The sequence below is a fragment of the Dipodomys ordii genome, unplaced genomic scaffold, assembly GCF_000151885.1.
Source record: "Dipodomys ordii isolate 6190 unplaced genomic scaffold, Dord_2.0 Scaffold148, whole genome shotgun sequence".
Taxonomy (NCBI): domain Eukaryota; kingdom Metazoa; phylum Chordata; class Mammalia; order Rodentia; family Heteromyidae; genus Dipodomys; species Dipodomys ordii.
Window position 1 is genome coordinate 2,201,283 of NW_012267364.1, and position 18,256 is coordinate 2,219,538.

General features: G+C 38.3%; 1 protein-coding gene across 2 annotated transcripts in view; it reads right to left on the reverse strand.

Annotated features, from left to right (window-relative positions):
• Positions 1–1,452: 1,452 nt before the first annotated feature.
• The window catches only part of Ccser2 (coiled-coil serine-rich protein 2), an 86,270-nt gene continuing 69,466 nt past the window's right edge, over positions 1,453–18,256 (reverse strand). For both annotated transcript variants that reach the window (XM_013032093.1, XM_013032092.1), the window contains exon 8: positions 1,453–3,495. In XM_013032093.1, coding sequence (XP_012887547.1) covers positions 2,683–3,495 — 813 coding nt within the window. In that variant the 3' untranslated portion in view covers positions 1,453–2,682. The remainder of the gene's footprint in view (positions 3,496–18,256) is intronic.

Below are 18,256 nucleotides of genomic sequence, written 5' to 3' on the forward strand. Positions count from 1 at the left end.
TTCCCCCTCACGATTTAGAATTCATACATTTCCACCACCTGTGCTGACACCACAGGAATGAGGAGAACAAGGAGCCTAAAATTCTTGTGGGTAAGGATGTGGTACAACGTTTGTTAGGCAGATGGAGCCAAATCGGAGAAGGTACGCTCTGGGTGACACACAGCTCCACCTGCACTTCCCCTTCCTACTTCTTCACATTTACTAAGGAGCACACGTTTTATGCAGTAAATACTTGATGTTGTCCATGGAAGCATCCTAGGTATGTTTTCTCTTAAATTGTATTCAGGAGCGGATCTTCTGCCAAGGTTAAGGCTCAGCAAAGGTACAAAGAAGCTAAACTGATGGGTTAATATTTCTGCCAATTGGTCAGGGAAGAAACAAAAACAAAACACCAAATAATTGGAGTGAATATTTTTACATAGTAGAAAATAAGAATATTTTTCTCAGACCAGGAGGTTAAAACATAAGTTAAAAATTGAAAATCATTTCCCCTAAAGGTTAAAAAACAACCTGTTAATAATATTTCATGGGGGTCTATACCAACTTCTATGTAAATAAAAAATTCTACTAATTCATTAGTATGTTTTACTTCAGGGAAATAAAGTACTATACCATCCTACTTGCAGTGTTCTTTCTCCATCAAGATGAAAGATCCCATCTACCACACACAGCTGTGGCCATCCTGGCTCACTTCCATAAGCAGACAGCAAATGCATGCTGGGCTGACCCAACCCCTGACAGCACACTGGCAATATCTGGAGGAAATGAATGTTTTTCTGAACTTCAGTACTTCTCTGGCAGACACAAGTGAAGTGGTGGGCCAGGGCTGCCCCTTTCCTTATTACCAAATCTAAGAAGCGTTTGCATCACTGCACAACATACTCACCAAGATGGTTTTCTGACAGGTAAGAGAGGACCACTGCATCACAATGGTAGCGAATACCTCTTTGGAAATTCCCACTAAAGCACTTACAACTGTTGGTTACATTACATGGATAAACAATTTCATCAATGTAGGTGTTTTAAAGGAATACCTAGAAAATTGAGTGACAATTTTTGGGGCTATAATTGCTTTTTTAATATATTTTGTATTAGCTAATCAAACCCTAACCTGGTAAGGCTCTCTGATGAATATTCCATTTAAAGCAGCCAAGGCCAGGCAGCCTGAAGATGACATGATGGAGTTTGGGCACATGATTGCTTGTAGGTTCCACAGCTCTTTTCTGTAGCACATTAAAATAAACGAGCTACTGCCCTTGTAATGTCTTTTTCATAACTTTTTATTTACTTTATTTTTGGTGCTAGTACTGGGGCTTGAACTCAGGACCTGGGCATTGTCCTTTAGCTTTTTCACTCAAAGTTGGTGCTTTAACACTTGATGGCTTGTTGGTGGTTAACTGGAGATGAGAGTCTCACAGTCTTTCCTGCTCAGGCCGGCTTTGAAATGTGAACATCAGATCTCAGCCTCCTGAGCAGCTAGGATTATAGACATGAGCCACCAGCGTCCAGTTTTTAAAACTTCTTAATGAAACACAATTTCCCGTATACAATTTTTGCCAAATCTACTTTTCAAGAAACTGTCACTTAAACATACACCAACAGAAAAGGGCAACCTAGGAAATTGAGAAAAGCAAAGCTCTTATGAATTCTAACTTTCTCAATAGTTTTACTTCACTTTATCTTTTTTGTCAAAATATTTTAACTTCTTTTTCTATAGAAAATAATAAGCTGGAAGTCCTATATATGGGGGGAACTTCTAGCCCATCAGAATTTTGTGCAAATATTTCAAGTCCATTATTCCAGTCCATTATTCGGATATTAGCAGAAAGTCAATAAATATAAATATTACAATAGTGACTTAATTTAATATAGATGCTGTGGAACCTTGAAACAGCTATGATAGATCCATAGGCCTAGACTAGGTTTCAAACCTGAACAGCCAGCAAAACTCTAGCACCAACACAGGATACAAGCGGATACACCTTCGGCATAGGTTTCAAGGTGTATCTCAAACTCTCCAAATATGTACACAGTACAAGCACAAATGGCATATGTATGTGACAAAAACAAGATGTCAACCTGACAGACCAGCAGTTTATACATATATACTATTGAACATTGTCAGCCTAGGGAATTTGTCTGGTAAATGAATAAACAGTTAAGACTAGCTTGCTGATCCTAGGTAAGAAGAAATAAAGCTGACATCAAGTTCCCATTAAAAGCCGGATCTTTATTCATCACAAAGCTTTTGCATAGACCTTTCAAATATACAAAACACTGGCCATAACTCTGCTTACAGACTATCATCTTCCATTATCACCATGCTGTAAGCTAAAATAGTAGCCATCGTGGACTGAGGCGGGGTTCTGATAACCAGTCAATACGGAGACAGGACTAAGTCAGCAAAGCACGTGTCTTGCCTGCTAAGAGTGGACAGCACAGGCAGATGTTACAGTGGCCCTCTGAGATGGGCAGGCAGACCTGAGACAAGTGTGCTCGAATGGTACTACTTGAACCAAGATATAAAATGGATCAGCCAAAGGAGTAGAAGCTTCCACATTTTAATTTTAAGGTTTTCGCAAGCTTTCAACGGAACCTCCAACGTGGTGGCACACAGCACATAAAGCTATTACAGAACAGACTGCTGTTAAAAACACAAACTGGCAGACATTGGCTATGTGCTTAATGTATCTTTGGTTTAGGAAGACGAGAATATCGATTAGAGGCCGAAGGATCCCCAGAATGCAAACTGCCACTTGGATTCGGCATGATTTCTTTGTGCCTTGCCAGTGGCCTGGGGATGCTGGTCTTGGCCTGCAAGCTTTGAGGCTCGAGGCGGGGGCTGCTTATTTGTTTCTGTCTGAAAGAGCTGGAAGGAGGGCGGAGCTTAGATGCTTTCAGATTCGGATTATTTGCAAGATTTGTTTGACTAGATGTGGGCTGAAGCTTTGCTGAATGAGCTGTGATGATGGGTGGCTTATTACAACCGAGAGTCCTACTTGCAGATGATTCATTGTCTGGAGGAGGTGCCGAAGAACTCAAGACGGGTGGCTTTAGAAGATGTGAGGACTTGGGCTGAGACAAGTAGCCAACCAGTGGAGACGGATCTCTTCCAACTTTCTTAGCCTGCTCTGCTGTACTCGTCTGGCGAGGTGTGGGAAGAGAAGTGGGTCTAAACTGCATCTCACCAATTATTTGATTCTTTGCCAAATGAGAAGGCTCTTCAGCACTCACGGTCATGGTCAAATTTGAGTCAGATATACTTTTTGCCACATCCATCCTGACGTGTGGGCTTAAGGAAACAGGCCGGTCTTCCATATCATAGTTGTTTTCTTGTAAGCCACATGGAAAGCTTCCATCGGGATGTGCAGCACCTTGATGCACACCCTGGCCTGCACATTCACTGTGGGCCTCGATACGTTGTGGCCTTGTTAGTTTTCCCTGGGCGTGGTCTGTGGGTCTGGGAAGGCTGCTGGAAGGCTGTAGTACTTGAGGCTGTTGAGATTAAAAGCAACATTATTAACCATGTAGCTCAGAAAAGTACTCATTATTAATGTAAGCGAAGTTGGAAGTAGGCTGAGTATGCTTTAATATGGAAAGCATGTGGGGCATTTAAAACATACAAAAATGAATTGCAATATTCAAGCAATCTTATGACATATATATATATAAGTGGTAGTGCAAACAAAAAATGATACAAGCAATACACACTCAACATGATCTGAAAAAAAGGGGGGGGTGAAAGAAAAGAAAGCTTTAAAGTTCCAACTCATAGGAAACATTCTTGCCTTAGTACTTTCATTAAGTATTTACAACCTTATCTACAAGAAAGCCTGAGAATAATTTCTATAACACTTTAATTTAATCTCCATAAGCAGTGCTCTTGGGATTATCACCCATCTTAAAGGTCTTTTTATGTTGTATGCCAAACTACCAAGTGTATCTCTGTGACAAATTAAAATTAGCAGCTAATAAAAGGTTTAAAGGTCATACTGTCACATTTCATGACATCCTTAATTGCATGAAATTCATTCATTTAGCTAATGCTAGCCTACCTTTAATACTGTTGAAGTTGTCCCATTTCATTGCCATTATGGCTTAGATACGAAAAACACATATTTAGTAAAATTTAAAATGATCAACCTTGAGCCAGGCACTGATGACTCATGCCTGTAATTCTAGCTATTCAAAAGGTTAAGATTGAAGATAGCAGTTTGAGTCCAGCCCAGGCAGAAAAGTCCTTGAGACTCCTATCTCCAATTAACTATCAAAAAAACCAGAAGTGGAGGCTCAAGAGGTAAGTTGCCATCATTGAGTAAAAAAGCCAAGTAAGAGTCAGAGGCTCTGAGTTGAGGCCCCGAGTTAAAGCCCTAGTATCAGCACATGCAAGCACACACGCGGGCAAGCATATACACACACACACACACACACACACACACACACAAGATCAGCCTGGGGGGGTGTATGTAGCTATGCAGTAAAGTGCGTGCTTAGCATGTACAAAATTCTGGATTCAATCCCTAACACTGCCCTTCCAAACACAAAACAAAAACACAACAGTAACATTCTTAAGGCCTCATAGGTCCTTCTGATGTTTACTGTATGGTTACACCTTGCCCCCTTCCTCCGCTCCCAAATCGGAGGAAATATGTGCAACCTTTATTACTTTGGCACACACAGGAAAAATAAAAATAAAAAGGATCTTATGGCCCAATAAATTAAAATATATGGGGCAGGGCTGAGTGCACCTGTCTTGAACCAGTTTCTCTTTTACCTATGCTTTCTATTAGATAATGAAGGCTAACATGTCGAGTTTGGAAAGGGGCTTTGAAATATGAACTTTTAATGACTGTGTTTTACTAATAAAATAACTTTATTATGAACAATAGTACAATTATTAGCATTAATATAAGTAATAATATAATAATTTGTGCTAATCTATAAATAAACCCACAGTTGCCTGTGAAAGGGTGGGCAATCTTATTGCTTCATTTGGGTTCTTTCTTCTCTAAGACCAGCACTGGGAAGTGACTGCAATGGGGGCAGTCAGGGCTTAGACTGAGGAACATCAGGAGTGACTGATAACAGGTTCATAACTGAGGATGGATAATTGGAGGCAATGCTGCAGTAGGAGTGACTTGTTAGTTTAATAAATAATAATAATAGGCAATGTCTACTGAGAATTCTTTATACAGATAAGTGGCATTAAATTCTATCGCATAATGTCTGGCATAGATAAGCCAACTTAATTATTGCCTGAAGTTATAGGTCCCAGATTTAAAGGCACTTGGCATTTTCACAACCCTTTACCACAGAGATGAATAAAATGTGGAAGGCTCTAAAATAAAATCAATGCTAATTGATTCAATAGATTCTCCTTGAAGTTCCCCTAGGTAAAAAAAATAATCATGCAAAAGTGATTAAAAAAAAACTTTAGAAAAGTGTGTGGAAAAATAGTGCTAGGTCATATTAAGGAATGATAATACACCACAGGGCGTGGGAAGGGCGTAGGGGAGGAGGAGATGGCACAAAATTCCTGATGGCATGGAGACATCTCCTGTTGCACCTCCTCTCACCTGCGAACACATAAGGAAGGTATTCTCATCCCAAATTGAAAACTCTTGATGTATTTTATGACTGGAAAAATTATCAATTTAAAAAGTAATTCTGTTGTAATCTCACTGTTTCCAGTAGAGACAAAAAAGAATGGACATGTGCTATCACTCAGAACATCAAAACGTTATATCTTTTCTAATTGCACAGACTGCTCTCCAGAAAGAGCTGTTGGGACCTGGAGTAAGCGGTCCAGATACACTACTGTGTTACTGCACTGTGAGGCTGATGCCTCCTTCACCACACACACTGATGAACCCTAGGCCAAGGTAGAAAGCAGTGCTGCTTGTATGGCTGAGAAAGCTCCATCCCAATACAATAGGAAATGACCAGGTTTTTAAGAATAGAATGCTGAGTCTTTTACTCAGAAGGAGTTACCCTGAACAGCTGAATAAAGGAAAGTCTCAATTATCATTTAATTACAGTAATCATATTGGTTTTTTTTTCTCAAATCAGTGACTGCTAAATCCAGGTAGGTTTTGCAATTTATTAAAAATTATTTTTAGTGGTAGGATACAATTTTTCTCTACCCTCAATTAAGTGCCATATTTATTTGAAAGCTATAGTTTGATAAGTTAATTTAAATTTAATTAAATTAAGATGGTCTGTTTTCAGTAAGAATGGGAAGTAACACTACAAGACAAGAGGACTGAGGGGACAATGCTCCTGGTAGATGGAGGACAGCACATGGGGGTTATCTCCACACAGGACAATGACGCCCTGCAGCTGAGCTAAGTGCTGTGGAGCACCTGCTGTCAAGGGGGCAATGGCAAGCTACTCTTCATCATTGGCCGGCCAGGCAGATGCACTCGGATAGGAACTCACTTTCTAAGTTCCAAACACGTACACAAGATTTAATTCACACTGAATGCAACTGTTACTGCACCAAATGCCATAAAATAGGCCCCTGATATCTTTAGAATGAATCTATTTATTTTTAAAATGCATTCCTTTTTAATTTTTTTAAAATTATGTGTTTGTTATATTTAAACAGTTGTACAAAGGGTGACAATTCAACGTGTCAGTTGACAATTTACAGGGTATATTTAGGATGCATGTTTTCATGGCTAATAGAACTAGTGGAAAGGAATGCAGAAGACTGAAATGCCTATTGTGTGTCATACGCCACGCCAGGCACCGGGAACCTGGGGACACACAGTCAGCTTAATGACCTTCCTGAGAGCTGGTCAAATGAACAAGGAAGGAAACCACATCTTAGGCCTTACAGCATAAAGGAACACAAAAGAAAATGTGAGTGGGACTAGAGAGGTCATCAAAGGCATCCCCAAACTGTAAAAAATCTGCCCCAATTTAGCAGCCTTCCAGACCCAGAGGAACACCTCTGTCACTGGGAACTGTGGGAGATGCTCTACAGCACTCAATCCCAGCAATCTGGAGCTGAAAACTGAAATGCAACCACAGCTCCAGACTCAAAGTACATGCCTCTCACTGGACATAAGCACCTCTAAGCCTTACTTCTTAGGTCAGATCCATAAACTTCAAAATACTTTTCTGTGAGTTCCCTCATTAAATGTATGCATGTGTCCACGGCAACAGTACCAGCAGCAGGTACTACTATTGGGCTTGAAGGTCACCTGTAATGATAAGCTTAAATGCCAGCTTCGGAGTGTTTACAAAGATAACCAGACCCTGAGCTCCTTACCTGCACTTACTATTCCTTATTAACTTTTGGTGTAGTTGGTACTCCTAACAGCCTAAGAGTCCAATATATATCTGCTATAAAAATTACTAGGGGAGTATTAGTTGTAGATTTAAGAATGGCTTCTTTGGTCATTAATCACCAAAGTGATAGTTTCCTATCAGGTCAAGAAAGGAGTGTTAATGATTGAATAAAAACTAATCATGGAGTGTTAATGATTAAATAAAAACTAATTTAAAATTTGGTAAGACAGGAACTATAGTACATGCCTGTAATCCCAGCTATGCAAGGGACAGAGATGGAAGAATAATGGTTTAAAGTCAGGCTAGGCAAAAAAGTTAGCCAAAGCCTGGTCTCTAAAAACAAGCCAGGCATGGGTGTTTGTGTCTGTAAATTCAGTTATACAAGAGGCAGAGGTAGGAGGACTCAGTCTGAAGTGAGCCTTGGGCAAAAGTACAAACCCTACCTGAAAAATAACCTAAAGCAAAACTGTTTGGGTAAATGGGTCAAGTGGCCAGAGCACTTCCCTAGCAAGCACGAAGACCTGCATTCCAACTCTAGTACTGCCAGAAAAGAAAAAGAAATCTAATGATTCAGTATATTGTTTCCCTAACAGGTTTGGTGTTAATAATTCATGTTTAGAAGGCTAGCAGGAGGGATAATTATGCTAATTTGAACACAAGTACCTGTCATAATGACCTACAAGCTTAGGCTCTAATGGCTTTTATTTAAATAGCCATTTTTAGACTAAGTAGCTGGAAAAAATTACCTGAATAAGCATTCTATTCTTTCCCATTTCTAACAATTAAATATGACTATATGTGTAAAGCATTCAGCACAGGGCCTCCTAGGGTACTGTTAAGTGCTTAGCACATACGATTATGTAGTGGTATAAGAACAAAGAACTCAAAAGTACGGCTGCTTTGTAACAGGGTCTTAGGTAAAAGACAAGATGGTTTAGCAATATAATAAACTAGCTGTTACATGATTTAGGATTTCTAAGCTTCAGTGCATAGTTCAATAATTCCATTTACATCTAAATGTTTTAAATCAACAGTAGCTACAGCTCATACAACAACAGAAGTCAAGATTCCTTTACTGCCTTCCTGGAGAGAACAGGAGCTAGGATGTGCATCGTACTCTGAAGTTGACAGTCTCTCACAGTACTAACATCACATGTGTGGGCTGTATATCAATTCCTTAGTATTAATCAGACAATAGATAAATTATCTCACTATCCTGAAAGGAATTTAATCATTTTCAAAATAATGAGAATTCCAGAATCTGTACCTCACAGAATTGTAAATAATAACATGCTTGTAAAATGTTTACTATAATGCTTAATGCATTGAAAATTCTTAAGAAATATTACATTTCTGGGCTTGGAGATCAAGTCTACTTTTCTCCAAGGGTAGAAAATCAAATTTACATGCCTGCTGTCTAATTCTCCTGAAGCTGTGAGTGGGAGGTGTTGTAAAAAATGTCTTCTTTTTGTCCATGAGTCTACAGAAGTTTAAAAAAGTTAACAGTAACATGTCTAAATGTCACATACTTTAGCAAGTGACAAAGGTAGAATCTGACCCACCAGAGAATTTAAAATGAAACACTAAAAGTCTTTTTCTGCATTGTTTGAGTAGTTTCTGAGTTCACAGTCTTTCAGAATATGCAATGTGATTGGTGACTAAGATTTACTATACTTAAAAACTCTACAGACAGACTTAATAGTATCATTCAGGTGCTAGCTTTCCCCTAGATAGAAAATCTCTTCTAGAAAGAAGAAGTCTGAAACACCAAACTCAGGTCATACTGTGGACCCATGTTTCTGGAAAGCAGTAGTTCCACAGTGACCTGCTGAAAGTGCCACTGGGCACTGAGAAAAATTGTCTTTACTATTGTACTCCCTCAGAGATCTAGCATTGGCTAAGGAAAAGTGTCTTACACACGCCAGGTTTTATTAAGCTTTCTTATTCTAAGGTTAGTAGCCAAAAGATGGCAGCTAAGATGGCAAGTCCTGATTGAGTAGACATATACCATAGTATATAAAGTCGAAATCAGGAAATATTCTCATGTGTAAAAACGTCACACACCAGAATTAATTAAAATTATTTTCTTGGGTACAAAAGGGTTCACTGTCATTAAATATACTTTAAAGGATAAAAGCAAAAACGGAAATGTAACCACTGGCAGCATGCCTACGATTGCATGCACACTTTGACATGCATCATGCAACTGGGAGAAACAAAAAACAAAACAGAACGTGATTACAAGGAAGGTGGTGGGAGAAAATCCAAAATTGTACTGTACCACGCTTTGTCAGAGAAGTAATGGACTAACTTCTCAACTCCTTGCCAAAGGCACAATGAGAGAGCAGAGACAAGAAAGAGACAGGACAATGGCATCAGAGACCACACGCAACACTGAGATCGCCAGGACGGGGTAGTGGCCCAGAAGATTTGTTTTGCTATTGTTGGAAATTTTCTAGGCACTATTCATTACTTTTCCTTATTTACTTAACTATTAATGGCAATATTCTAATATGATTCATACTTTCTTGCTAATGTGGTTTTCAAGTTAGTACAAATATCCATGCCCATACAATGGTGCATGTAAAACTTCTCACAAAAAGCAATTACTTGGATCTTACCAAACAAAATACTGTTAGGAATTTGACATATTGCCTACTCCAAGGATCTAAAAAGGTTTGGCCCCATGTAATCCTTTATGAAGAAAGTAGAAATCATTTCTAAAATAATTTTAGAGCTTCTTTGTACATTACAAAAGCAAGGAAAACTTCAGTGTCTGAAAGACCACTAAAGGTATAATCTGACCCTAACTTAAATACCAGGCCACAGGCTTCACACATCACTATGGAGATGAAAGCTCTAACCAAGTCACGAATATAAATAAATGTGTCTGCTCCAGAATTTATATGGGCCAATAACAGTTTCTGTTGTTTTGGGGAAATCATTAATGCTCTCATTTCTGTACCTTTCAGAACGGTATTTACTAGAGGCAAAATATCACTAGCATCTACCTCTCAGATGCAGAGTAGTTCAAAAAGCAAGTAACCGGCATCACAGCAGTACCACACCCCTGGTGTCACCAACACGCACAGCACATTAGCCCAGGGTAGCTGCTACTGGCAATATGGTATAGAAGCAAATACTGTCTAGAAACAAATCCTTGATCTTTAGAGCAGATTCTCACAGAAAACTACACCTAAAAAGCACAAATTGCTGTGCCCACCATAATCGCAGTCAAAGAAACTAAATCATGCCTATGTTTACGGGAAGGCCTACTGGACCATGAATTAGATGCACATTTCTAGTCAATTGCCCAATTGCTAGTCTAGACAGCATGGGAAAAACAGCTGCAAAAATGGATACCATATCACGTTCTATTTTATTACCATCTTTGAGAAATATTTACTGTTAAGACTGAATTGATTGAGTTTCTTATCAAGTTATCCTAGTTTCTATTTCATTTGACAATATTTTATTTTCATGAAAAGTCACTCCCAGAGCTAATTTCTCATGAAAGCACTAAGGCTGAACCTGTCCTCCCACATAAAACTGCTTACATCTACAGGCTGGAGTCCATCAGAGTGAGCCATGTAGTGCTATACTTTGTTATAATGTCCAACAAATGAACAGCAAATGCCAAAAGAAGTGCAAACCCTCTAATTAAATAATGTCTTTCTAGGAATACACCTAAGATGATAGCACTGACTTGCAGGAAAAATTTTGCTGTAATAGGATCTCTGTAACTAGAACGACATCAATGTCAGACAAGAGGAAAGAGTTAGATCAGGACTGGAACATGATAATGCATTACTATCTACCTTAACTAACTAAAAAGTGGTTTCAAAGATATTTACTATGTGAAAAATGTTTATGATACTATATGAAAACCATCACAAAAAACTAGATACCTAACAATTTTAAACTTACAAAGCTGAAATCGTATCCACAATAAATAGATTCAAGCTCAGGACTTGGAGAAGAACTTAATTTTCATGTGTTTACTCACCCTGAGCAAATTGCTACCATCATTCATATTTATTTACATTTTTATTATAAAATGGACTCTACCTCTAATCTCAACAAACAAGCCTAGAGTGGTGGCATATACCTGTGATTCCAGCCACACAGAACACATATGCAGAAGGATCACAGTCTGAGGCTAGCCCCAAGTAAAATCCCAAGACTCTACCTGAAAACTAAACTAATTTAGTTTAGTCAGCTGTGGGACCCAGACAGCCAAGTGTTAGTGGCTCAAGTGTCTGTAGTTCTAGCTATTAGTTCAAGGTCAGTCCAGGCAGAAAAATCCTCTAAATACTTATCTCCAATTAACCAATAAAAGAATGGAAGTAGAAGGATGGTTGAACTAATAAAGTGCCAGCCTTGCTAGAAAAAGCCAAGAAAGAATGTGAGGCTTTGAGTTCACGCCCCAGTACCTGCACCAAAAAACAAACAAACAAACAAAAAAGAACACCTAGTGGTAAGGCTCACATATAAGGCCCCAAGTTCAAACTCCAATATATGAATAAGTGATAAATAAGCAAATATTCTGCTAATACTGGAGCTTGAACTAAGAGCTTCACATTTGCTAGGCAGGTTATCCACCACTGGAACCATAGTTACAAATGCAATTTTTACGTAATTATTTGACTCATCATACAGTAAAAATCCTAAGAGAAGAATTCAGGAACTTAAAGGACTAAAGAAAAGAAAAGTGAGGGAGATGCTAAAGTTAGGAAATATAATCAAAGTCAGAAGGCCAAGGGCAAGTAAGGCTTTGGGAAGTTGGCAATTTGGTTGGACTGAGAATAAACAGCTCTTTACATAGCTTGAACAGCCATTCAAGCTATTGTATTTTCCAACAATAGAAAGGTTTCCTGTCATAGGCTCACTCCTTAGAAGGCACCAATTAAAAATAGTATTTCTGCAAAAAAAGATTATATATACAAAATGTATGCATGTTCAATTACATAAGGTATCAACCTTCTCATTAAGACTGGTACATTAAAACCCACAGGTTCCACCTCTTACGAGCAAAATACATCCATGTTTTTCTAACTACAAGTTGCTAGTCACATTTTTTAAGAGTAGAGAAGAAAATATATTTAAGAGAATGTATTATTAATATTTTGTCTGAATTTTAAATAAAAACACGTGCACTGAATGGTAAATATATGCTTACAATAAAAAAATGTATTGGGTGGTAATATAAAATAAACTTGTGATCACATGTCAAAATTGTTTTTATGAAGTACCCTTGAAGATTATGAGAAGAAAATAAAAAAAACAAAGACCTAGGACTTGAACTCAAGTCCTGGGTACTATACTATTCCTAAGCTTTTCCACTCAAGGCTAGCATTCTACCACTTGAGCCACAGCTCTACTTCTGGCTTTTTGCAGGTTAATTGGAGAAAGAGTGTCAGAGGCTTTTCTGCCCAGGCTGGCCTCCTGAGTAACTACCATCACAGGTGTCCAGCTACAACTATGATTCTAAATGTAATTTTGGTGAATAAATTATCATTAGAAATCAGGCTGCACTATATCAAGAAACAATGGCAATAATGACAAGCTATTATGCCACATATGCATGCATTTATATAATCTGCAGTGTGGCAGTTCTGGGGTTTGCAGTCAGGGCTTTGAGCTTGCTAGTCAGTTGCTCTATCAGTTGAGGAACAACCCAGCCCTTTTTTTAGTTTTCAGGCAGAGTCTTGCGTTTTTTGCCCAGTGCCAGCCTCATACTATGTTCATTCTATTTATGCCTCCCACATATTTGGAATTGTAGATGTGCTCCACCTAGCTCGCTTGTTCACTAACTTTTCGCCAGGGCTAGCCTTGAATTACAGTCTTTCAACTTTCTGCTTCAAAGTAGCTTGAATAACAAGAATGTATAACCACATAAGGCCTTTGGTCATTTTGAAACCACTTTTCTCTTCCTGTCTAAGTTATATTGTATATGGAAAGAAGATGGGAATTTCTGAATTCATAGAGGCAAGGTATTAAAAGGCAGATTTTAAAACATCAGATAGGCATGTGATGGTATATGTCCATAATCACAACACGGAGGCTCCTAAATTTGAGGCCAGCCTAGGCTACCAGATAAGATTCTGAGGCAAGAAGACAAGGAAAGTTTATACTTTGTGAAACAGAAATACCCTATAAGCGTGAGCTATAATAGAAAATGCTAGCTGGATGACCATGAAGGCTTTTTACTTGTCAAAAGCAATTTTTTATTAAAATCTACTGTAAGATAGATTATCATAATGTTGTACAATTGGAAATTAGAGTTAAAAACACTAAACCAAAGCCAGTTATATGAACATGGACTACAGCTAAAATCCCCACAGACAGCTGAAAAGATCTCCAAACGTCTAAGTGTACATTATTTGCTACTAATCTAGATAAAAACAATTACATCAGAACATAAAGATCATGAAGTAACTACTAATAAACTTTGGAAGATATGTATAAGTTAAAAATCTCCAGAGAAATGAAAACAAAAACAGAAACAGGAATTTCCAATTTCTCTACTTTCTAGAGATGACTGTAATTCAGCCAGGACACTCTAGACCACTGCAGCTTTCCAGATTAACTTACTTTGCTGTAATCATGAATTATCTACTCTGCATATTTAGACCAGCTTTTTTTTGCTGGAAGGCCTTCTACTTTACTAAGTTCAAAAACACATAAAATCAAAACCAGGTTTTTTCTACTTAAGCTTGGCCAAGGATAGATATGGCACATACACGTCTGTGTTGAAGAAGGCCTAATGTGAAAGTTTTAGTGAAAGAGATTGTTATAGTAGATTATAGTAGAACCCTCACTATCTTCCATTACTTACACAGTCAACTCCCTCAACACTGAGTACTGTAAATATATATTGTCTAAATGGAGAGACAGACTTGTCAATGAATATAAGCATACTGCAGAAAAAGGTAAATCAATCCCAATACCTATGAAAAACACTGAATTTGCTCCTGTGAACACACATGAATAAATAGGTAAATAAATAAACTGCTTCAGCTGATATCAGAGTAAACTCAAAATAGTTAAAACATACGTAAAATCTTTCTTCTTTTTTTCTTTGGGGGGGGCAGTCGTGGGGCCTGAACTCTGGGCCTGGGTGCTATCCCTTAGCTCTTCAGCTCAAGGCTAGTGCTCTACCACTTGAGCCACAGCACCACTTCCAACTTTTTTCTTTTTGCTTATGTGGTGCTGAGGAATCGAACCCAGGGCCTCATGCATGCAAGGCAAGCGCTCTACCACTGAGCCACCTTCCCAGCACTCTTTTTTCTTCTAATGAACCAAAAAGGGTCCTAAGGTTTATCCCTTCCTACAGACAGTGCCCTACGAGTATCAATAATGAAATCCCAACGTTGGTTCTCTTAGCTCTGTAGGCTATGAAAAGTTCCTCAAGAAATGACGTCAGTGTTTGACTTTCAGCCATCCAAACTGCAGAACAAAAACTTCCATCTTACTAATCTGGAGATGCAGAGACAGAGGCTTGATCTACAAAACTGAAAAGCATACTGGGTGCTGGTGGCTCACACCTGTAACCTTAATTATTCAAGAGGCTGAGATCTGAAAACTGCAGTCTGAAACCAGCCCAGGAAGAAAAAGCCTCAGACTGGAGGCATGGCTCAAGCAGAAGAGCACCATCTGTGAACAAGAAAGCTGAGTGAAAACATGAAGCCCTGAATTCAAGTCATGGCACTGGCACAAAAAGACAAGAAAACAGTGAAGTCAAAAATACAGAGGTGGGGGGGGGAGTGTAGTTATGAAGATGAGAGGGAAGGGATGGTAGGGGAAACAAAGGAGGAGGCAACAATGCTTGATAAGAAATGTACTCATTACCTTGCTCATGTAACTGTAACCCCTCTGTACAGTATTTTCACAATAAAAAACTTATTAAAAAAATAGAGAGCTGGGCGGTACTATAGGAGAATGTCACTTATGGTTGGAGATGAAAGATTTGCTGTGAACTTGAAGAAGAAGCACCTGAAAATGGAAGACTACTGATGCAAAGAAGGACAAGAAATATCTACAGATATGCAAGTTAAGCCAGTGAAACAACTGTGTCTAAGAGATATGTTTTAAAAATATATCTGCAATTTGCCAGGTGCTGGTGGCTCACACCTATAATCCTAGCTACTCAGGAGGCTGAGATCTGAGGCTTGCCGTTTAAAGCCAGCCCAGGCAGGAAAGTCCACAAGACTCTTATCTCCAATAAACCACTAGAAAACCCAAGTGGCACTGTGGCTCAAGTGGTAGAGAGCTCGCCTTGAGCTGAAGAGTGCAGGGATAGCGCCTAAGCCCAGAGTTCAAGCCCCATGACTGACAAAATATTTTCAAAAAATAAATAAAATAACATTGTGTGTGTGTGTGTGTGTGTATACACACACACACACACACACACACACACACACACACACACACACACACAATGTTATTTGGTATACACAATTGTTAACCCTAAACTTCAGTTGCCTATTCCAGCAAGACAGGAAGACAGGGGAATCCCTAGGCAGGGAAAAAAGGAATTAAAAAAGGACTTAAGAGGGCTGGGAAGTTGGCTGAGTGATAGAGTGCTTGCCTCACATGTATGAGGACCTGGGTTCGATTCCTCAACACCACATAAGCAGAAAAAGGCTGGAAGCGGTACTGTGGCTCAAGTGGTAGCTGAAGAGCTGAGGGACAGTGCCCAGGCCCAGAGTTCAGCCCCAGAACCAACCAAAAAAAAAAAGGACTTAAGAGCCAAGTTAAGTGAGTTGATTTGAGGTAAACCTATCAAGCCCTGCCACTTACTGGCTCCAAGTTTAAGAGCATACTGTCCTGATGAAATTTCAAATCACTTGACTAGCAATTTGCTCTGATCGCTCAGGCACCAGGATGCTTTAATTTAAATAGAGGAAAAAAGGATGAAACTTCAATTTGAATACAAGAAATAAAATATCGTATTTATAAAGGACTTAGTAGATTCTCTTCTTCTCTCATTAAATGAGAGGCTACACAAACTCCCTTTCTCATTCAAACAAAAAGGATATAAGAAAAAAAGAAGCAAGAAGGCAAACTCCCTATCTTTTTTGGAATTCCTGTTGATGCCATTAAATCTGGACTCACCCTCAAGAAATGAAATGTACTTAAATAAATCAAACTCCTAGTTGCTCAAAGTGTCAAAACACAGCTTTTGACACTTCTTATATTGAGTAAGATAATTAATGAAAAAATATAAATCACAAATGATAATAAATCCAGGAGGGCCTATTAGTGACTCCAACGAACTATATTTAAATATTCTTCACTAATATTAGCCTTTTGGGTGACTTTTCAGAAAAGATAAAATATAACCAACTTACCAGGTATACTTTAAATACATAATACAAAGTAATAAACAATATTTTAGAAAGTAGATTTAATATAAATAGTAATCATAAGGTCAAACAATAACTGAGTCATTAGAAATATTAGTAAACCATGCATTCAAAAACAGTTTCTTCTGTGCTGGAAAGCAGCTGACAAATTGCAAAGACATATTAGTTTTTTTAAATTAAAGAAACCTTAAAAAAAACTGAAAAGATATCTGAGATGACTGCAAAACACAATCAAAGCCTTTAATTAGGAAGCGTTTAAGAAATGTGCAATGGTCTAGTAAGCCCAGTCCCTAAACAATATGCATCTGTCTATCAAACCATTGTGCATAGTGTGTACATTTTTCCAATCATTGGATAAAAACAAGTTTATTCACACAGGTCAAGGTCTTATAAAAAAGAAATGAATTTAGACAGATGCATGTCAATGGGCCTAGGGTCCCTGGCAATAGGTTTTAAACAGCATTAGAATGTCATTAACCTCAGAGCTTTCAGAAGGCCACAGGTTTAAAGTCTATTCACATGCAGTCAGGGAAGTGTTAAGACAGGAGATCAGAGGTAGCTCATTGATAAAGCATTGGCCTGCAGGTCTCTCAGTAAGGGGAAAGGAGAGGGAGGGAAGGTCATGCAGAAGGAAAATACCATGAACTGGAAGCCAGAGCAGGAAAGGAGTGAGAGACACAGACTCACTCTGTCTGCGGTGCGATGGAACAGTCCGTGGGATCCCCTGGAAGGAGCCCTGCCAAGGAGAGAAGGAGGGAGCAGAATACCCACCCTGTGCAGAGAGAGAGGGGGTAGGGAGGGTATAATAATAAAAAAAAGGAACCGAAAAATAGAGAAACCAAAGTCATAATTCATTTTTGTGTGTTTTTGTAAAAAAATAACAGTAATAGTGGTTCATGAGAAGACAAGTTTCACTTTTTAAAATAATACAGGCAGCTCAAATTACTGAGATTATATTACAATTTGAACCTAGATTTTTCAAACATTTTAAGGAAAAATCTATTTTCCTCTATATTTATAGTTAACAAATAAGAAATATTCATCTTTCCAGAATATATCACATTCATCATTATGTATCACTTTAATATAGTAGTTACCTAGTCTGTTTGCAGAAAAGGAAAGAACTTAAGAGAAACAGATTTTAGGTATTAAAGAAAATGCATTCATATGTGCATCAGGTCAATCAAAAAGTTACCATAAAAACATTTAAATCATAGAATGTTAGAAAATTAAAAGGTAAAAATAAAAACATTAGTTGAAGTTACAGAACTAGCATCTCATTAAAAAGAATTAGGCCATTGAGACAGTAAGTCCTTTATGAAGAATGTAGCATGCAGGCCACAGAGTCTAGACACATGCTTTTAATCTGAATAACATATAGCTTTTTTAGCGTGATTACTTTTAATCACAGATTATCAGAATTAGAATACCCTTGAAATGTTGACTGTTCAATCCCACACATGTATCACCAGCTTGGGTCTCTGTTATACCCAGCCTCCTCACTAATCAAAGATATCCACAAATCAAACTGTTAAAACACTTGTAAAATACTCCCATGGAAAATATAAGTCAATAGCTTCATCCTAGTTAAA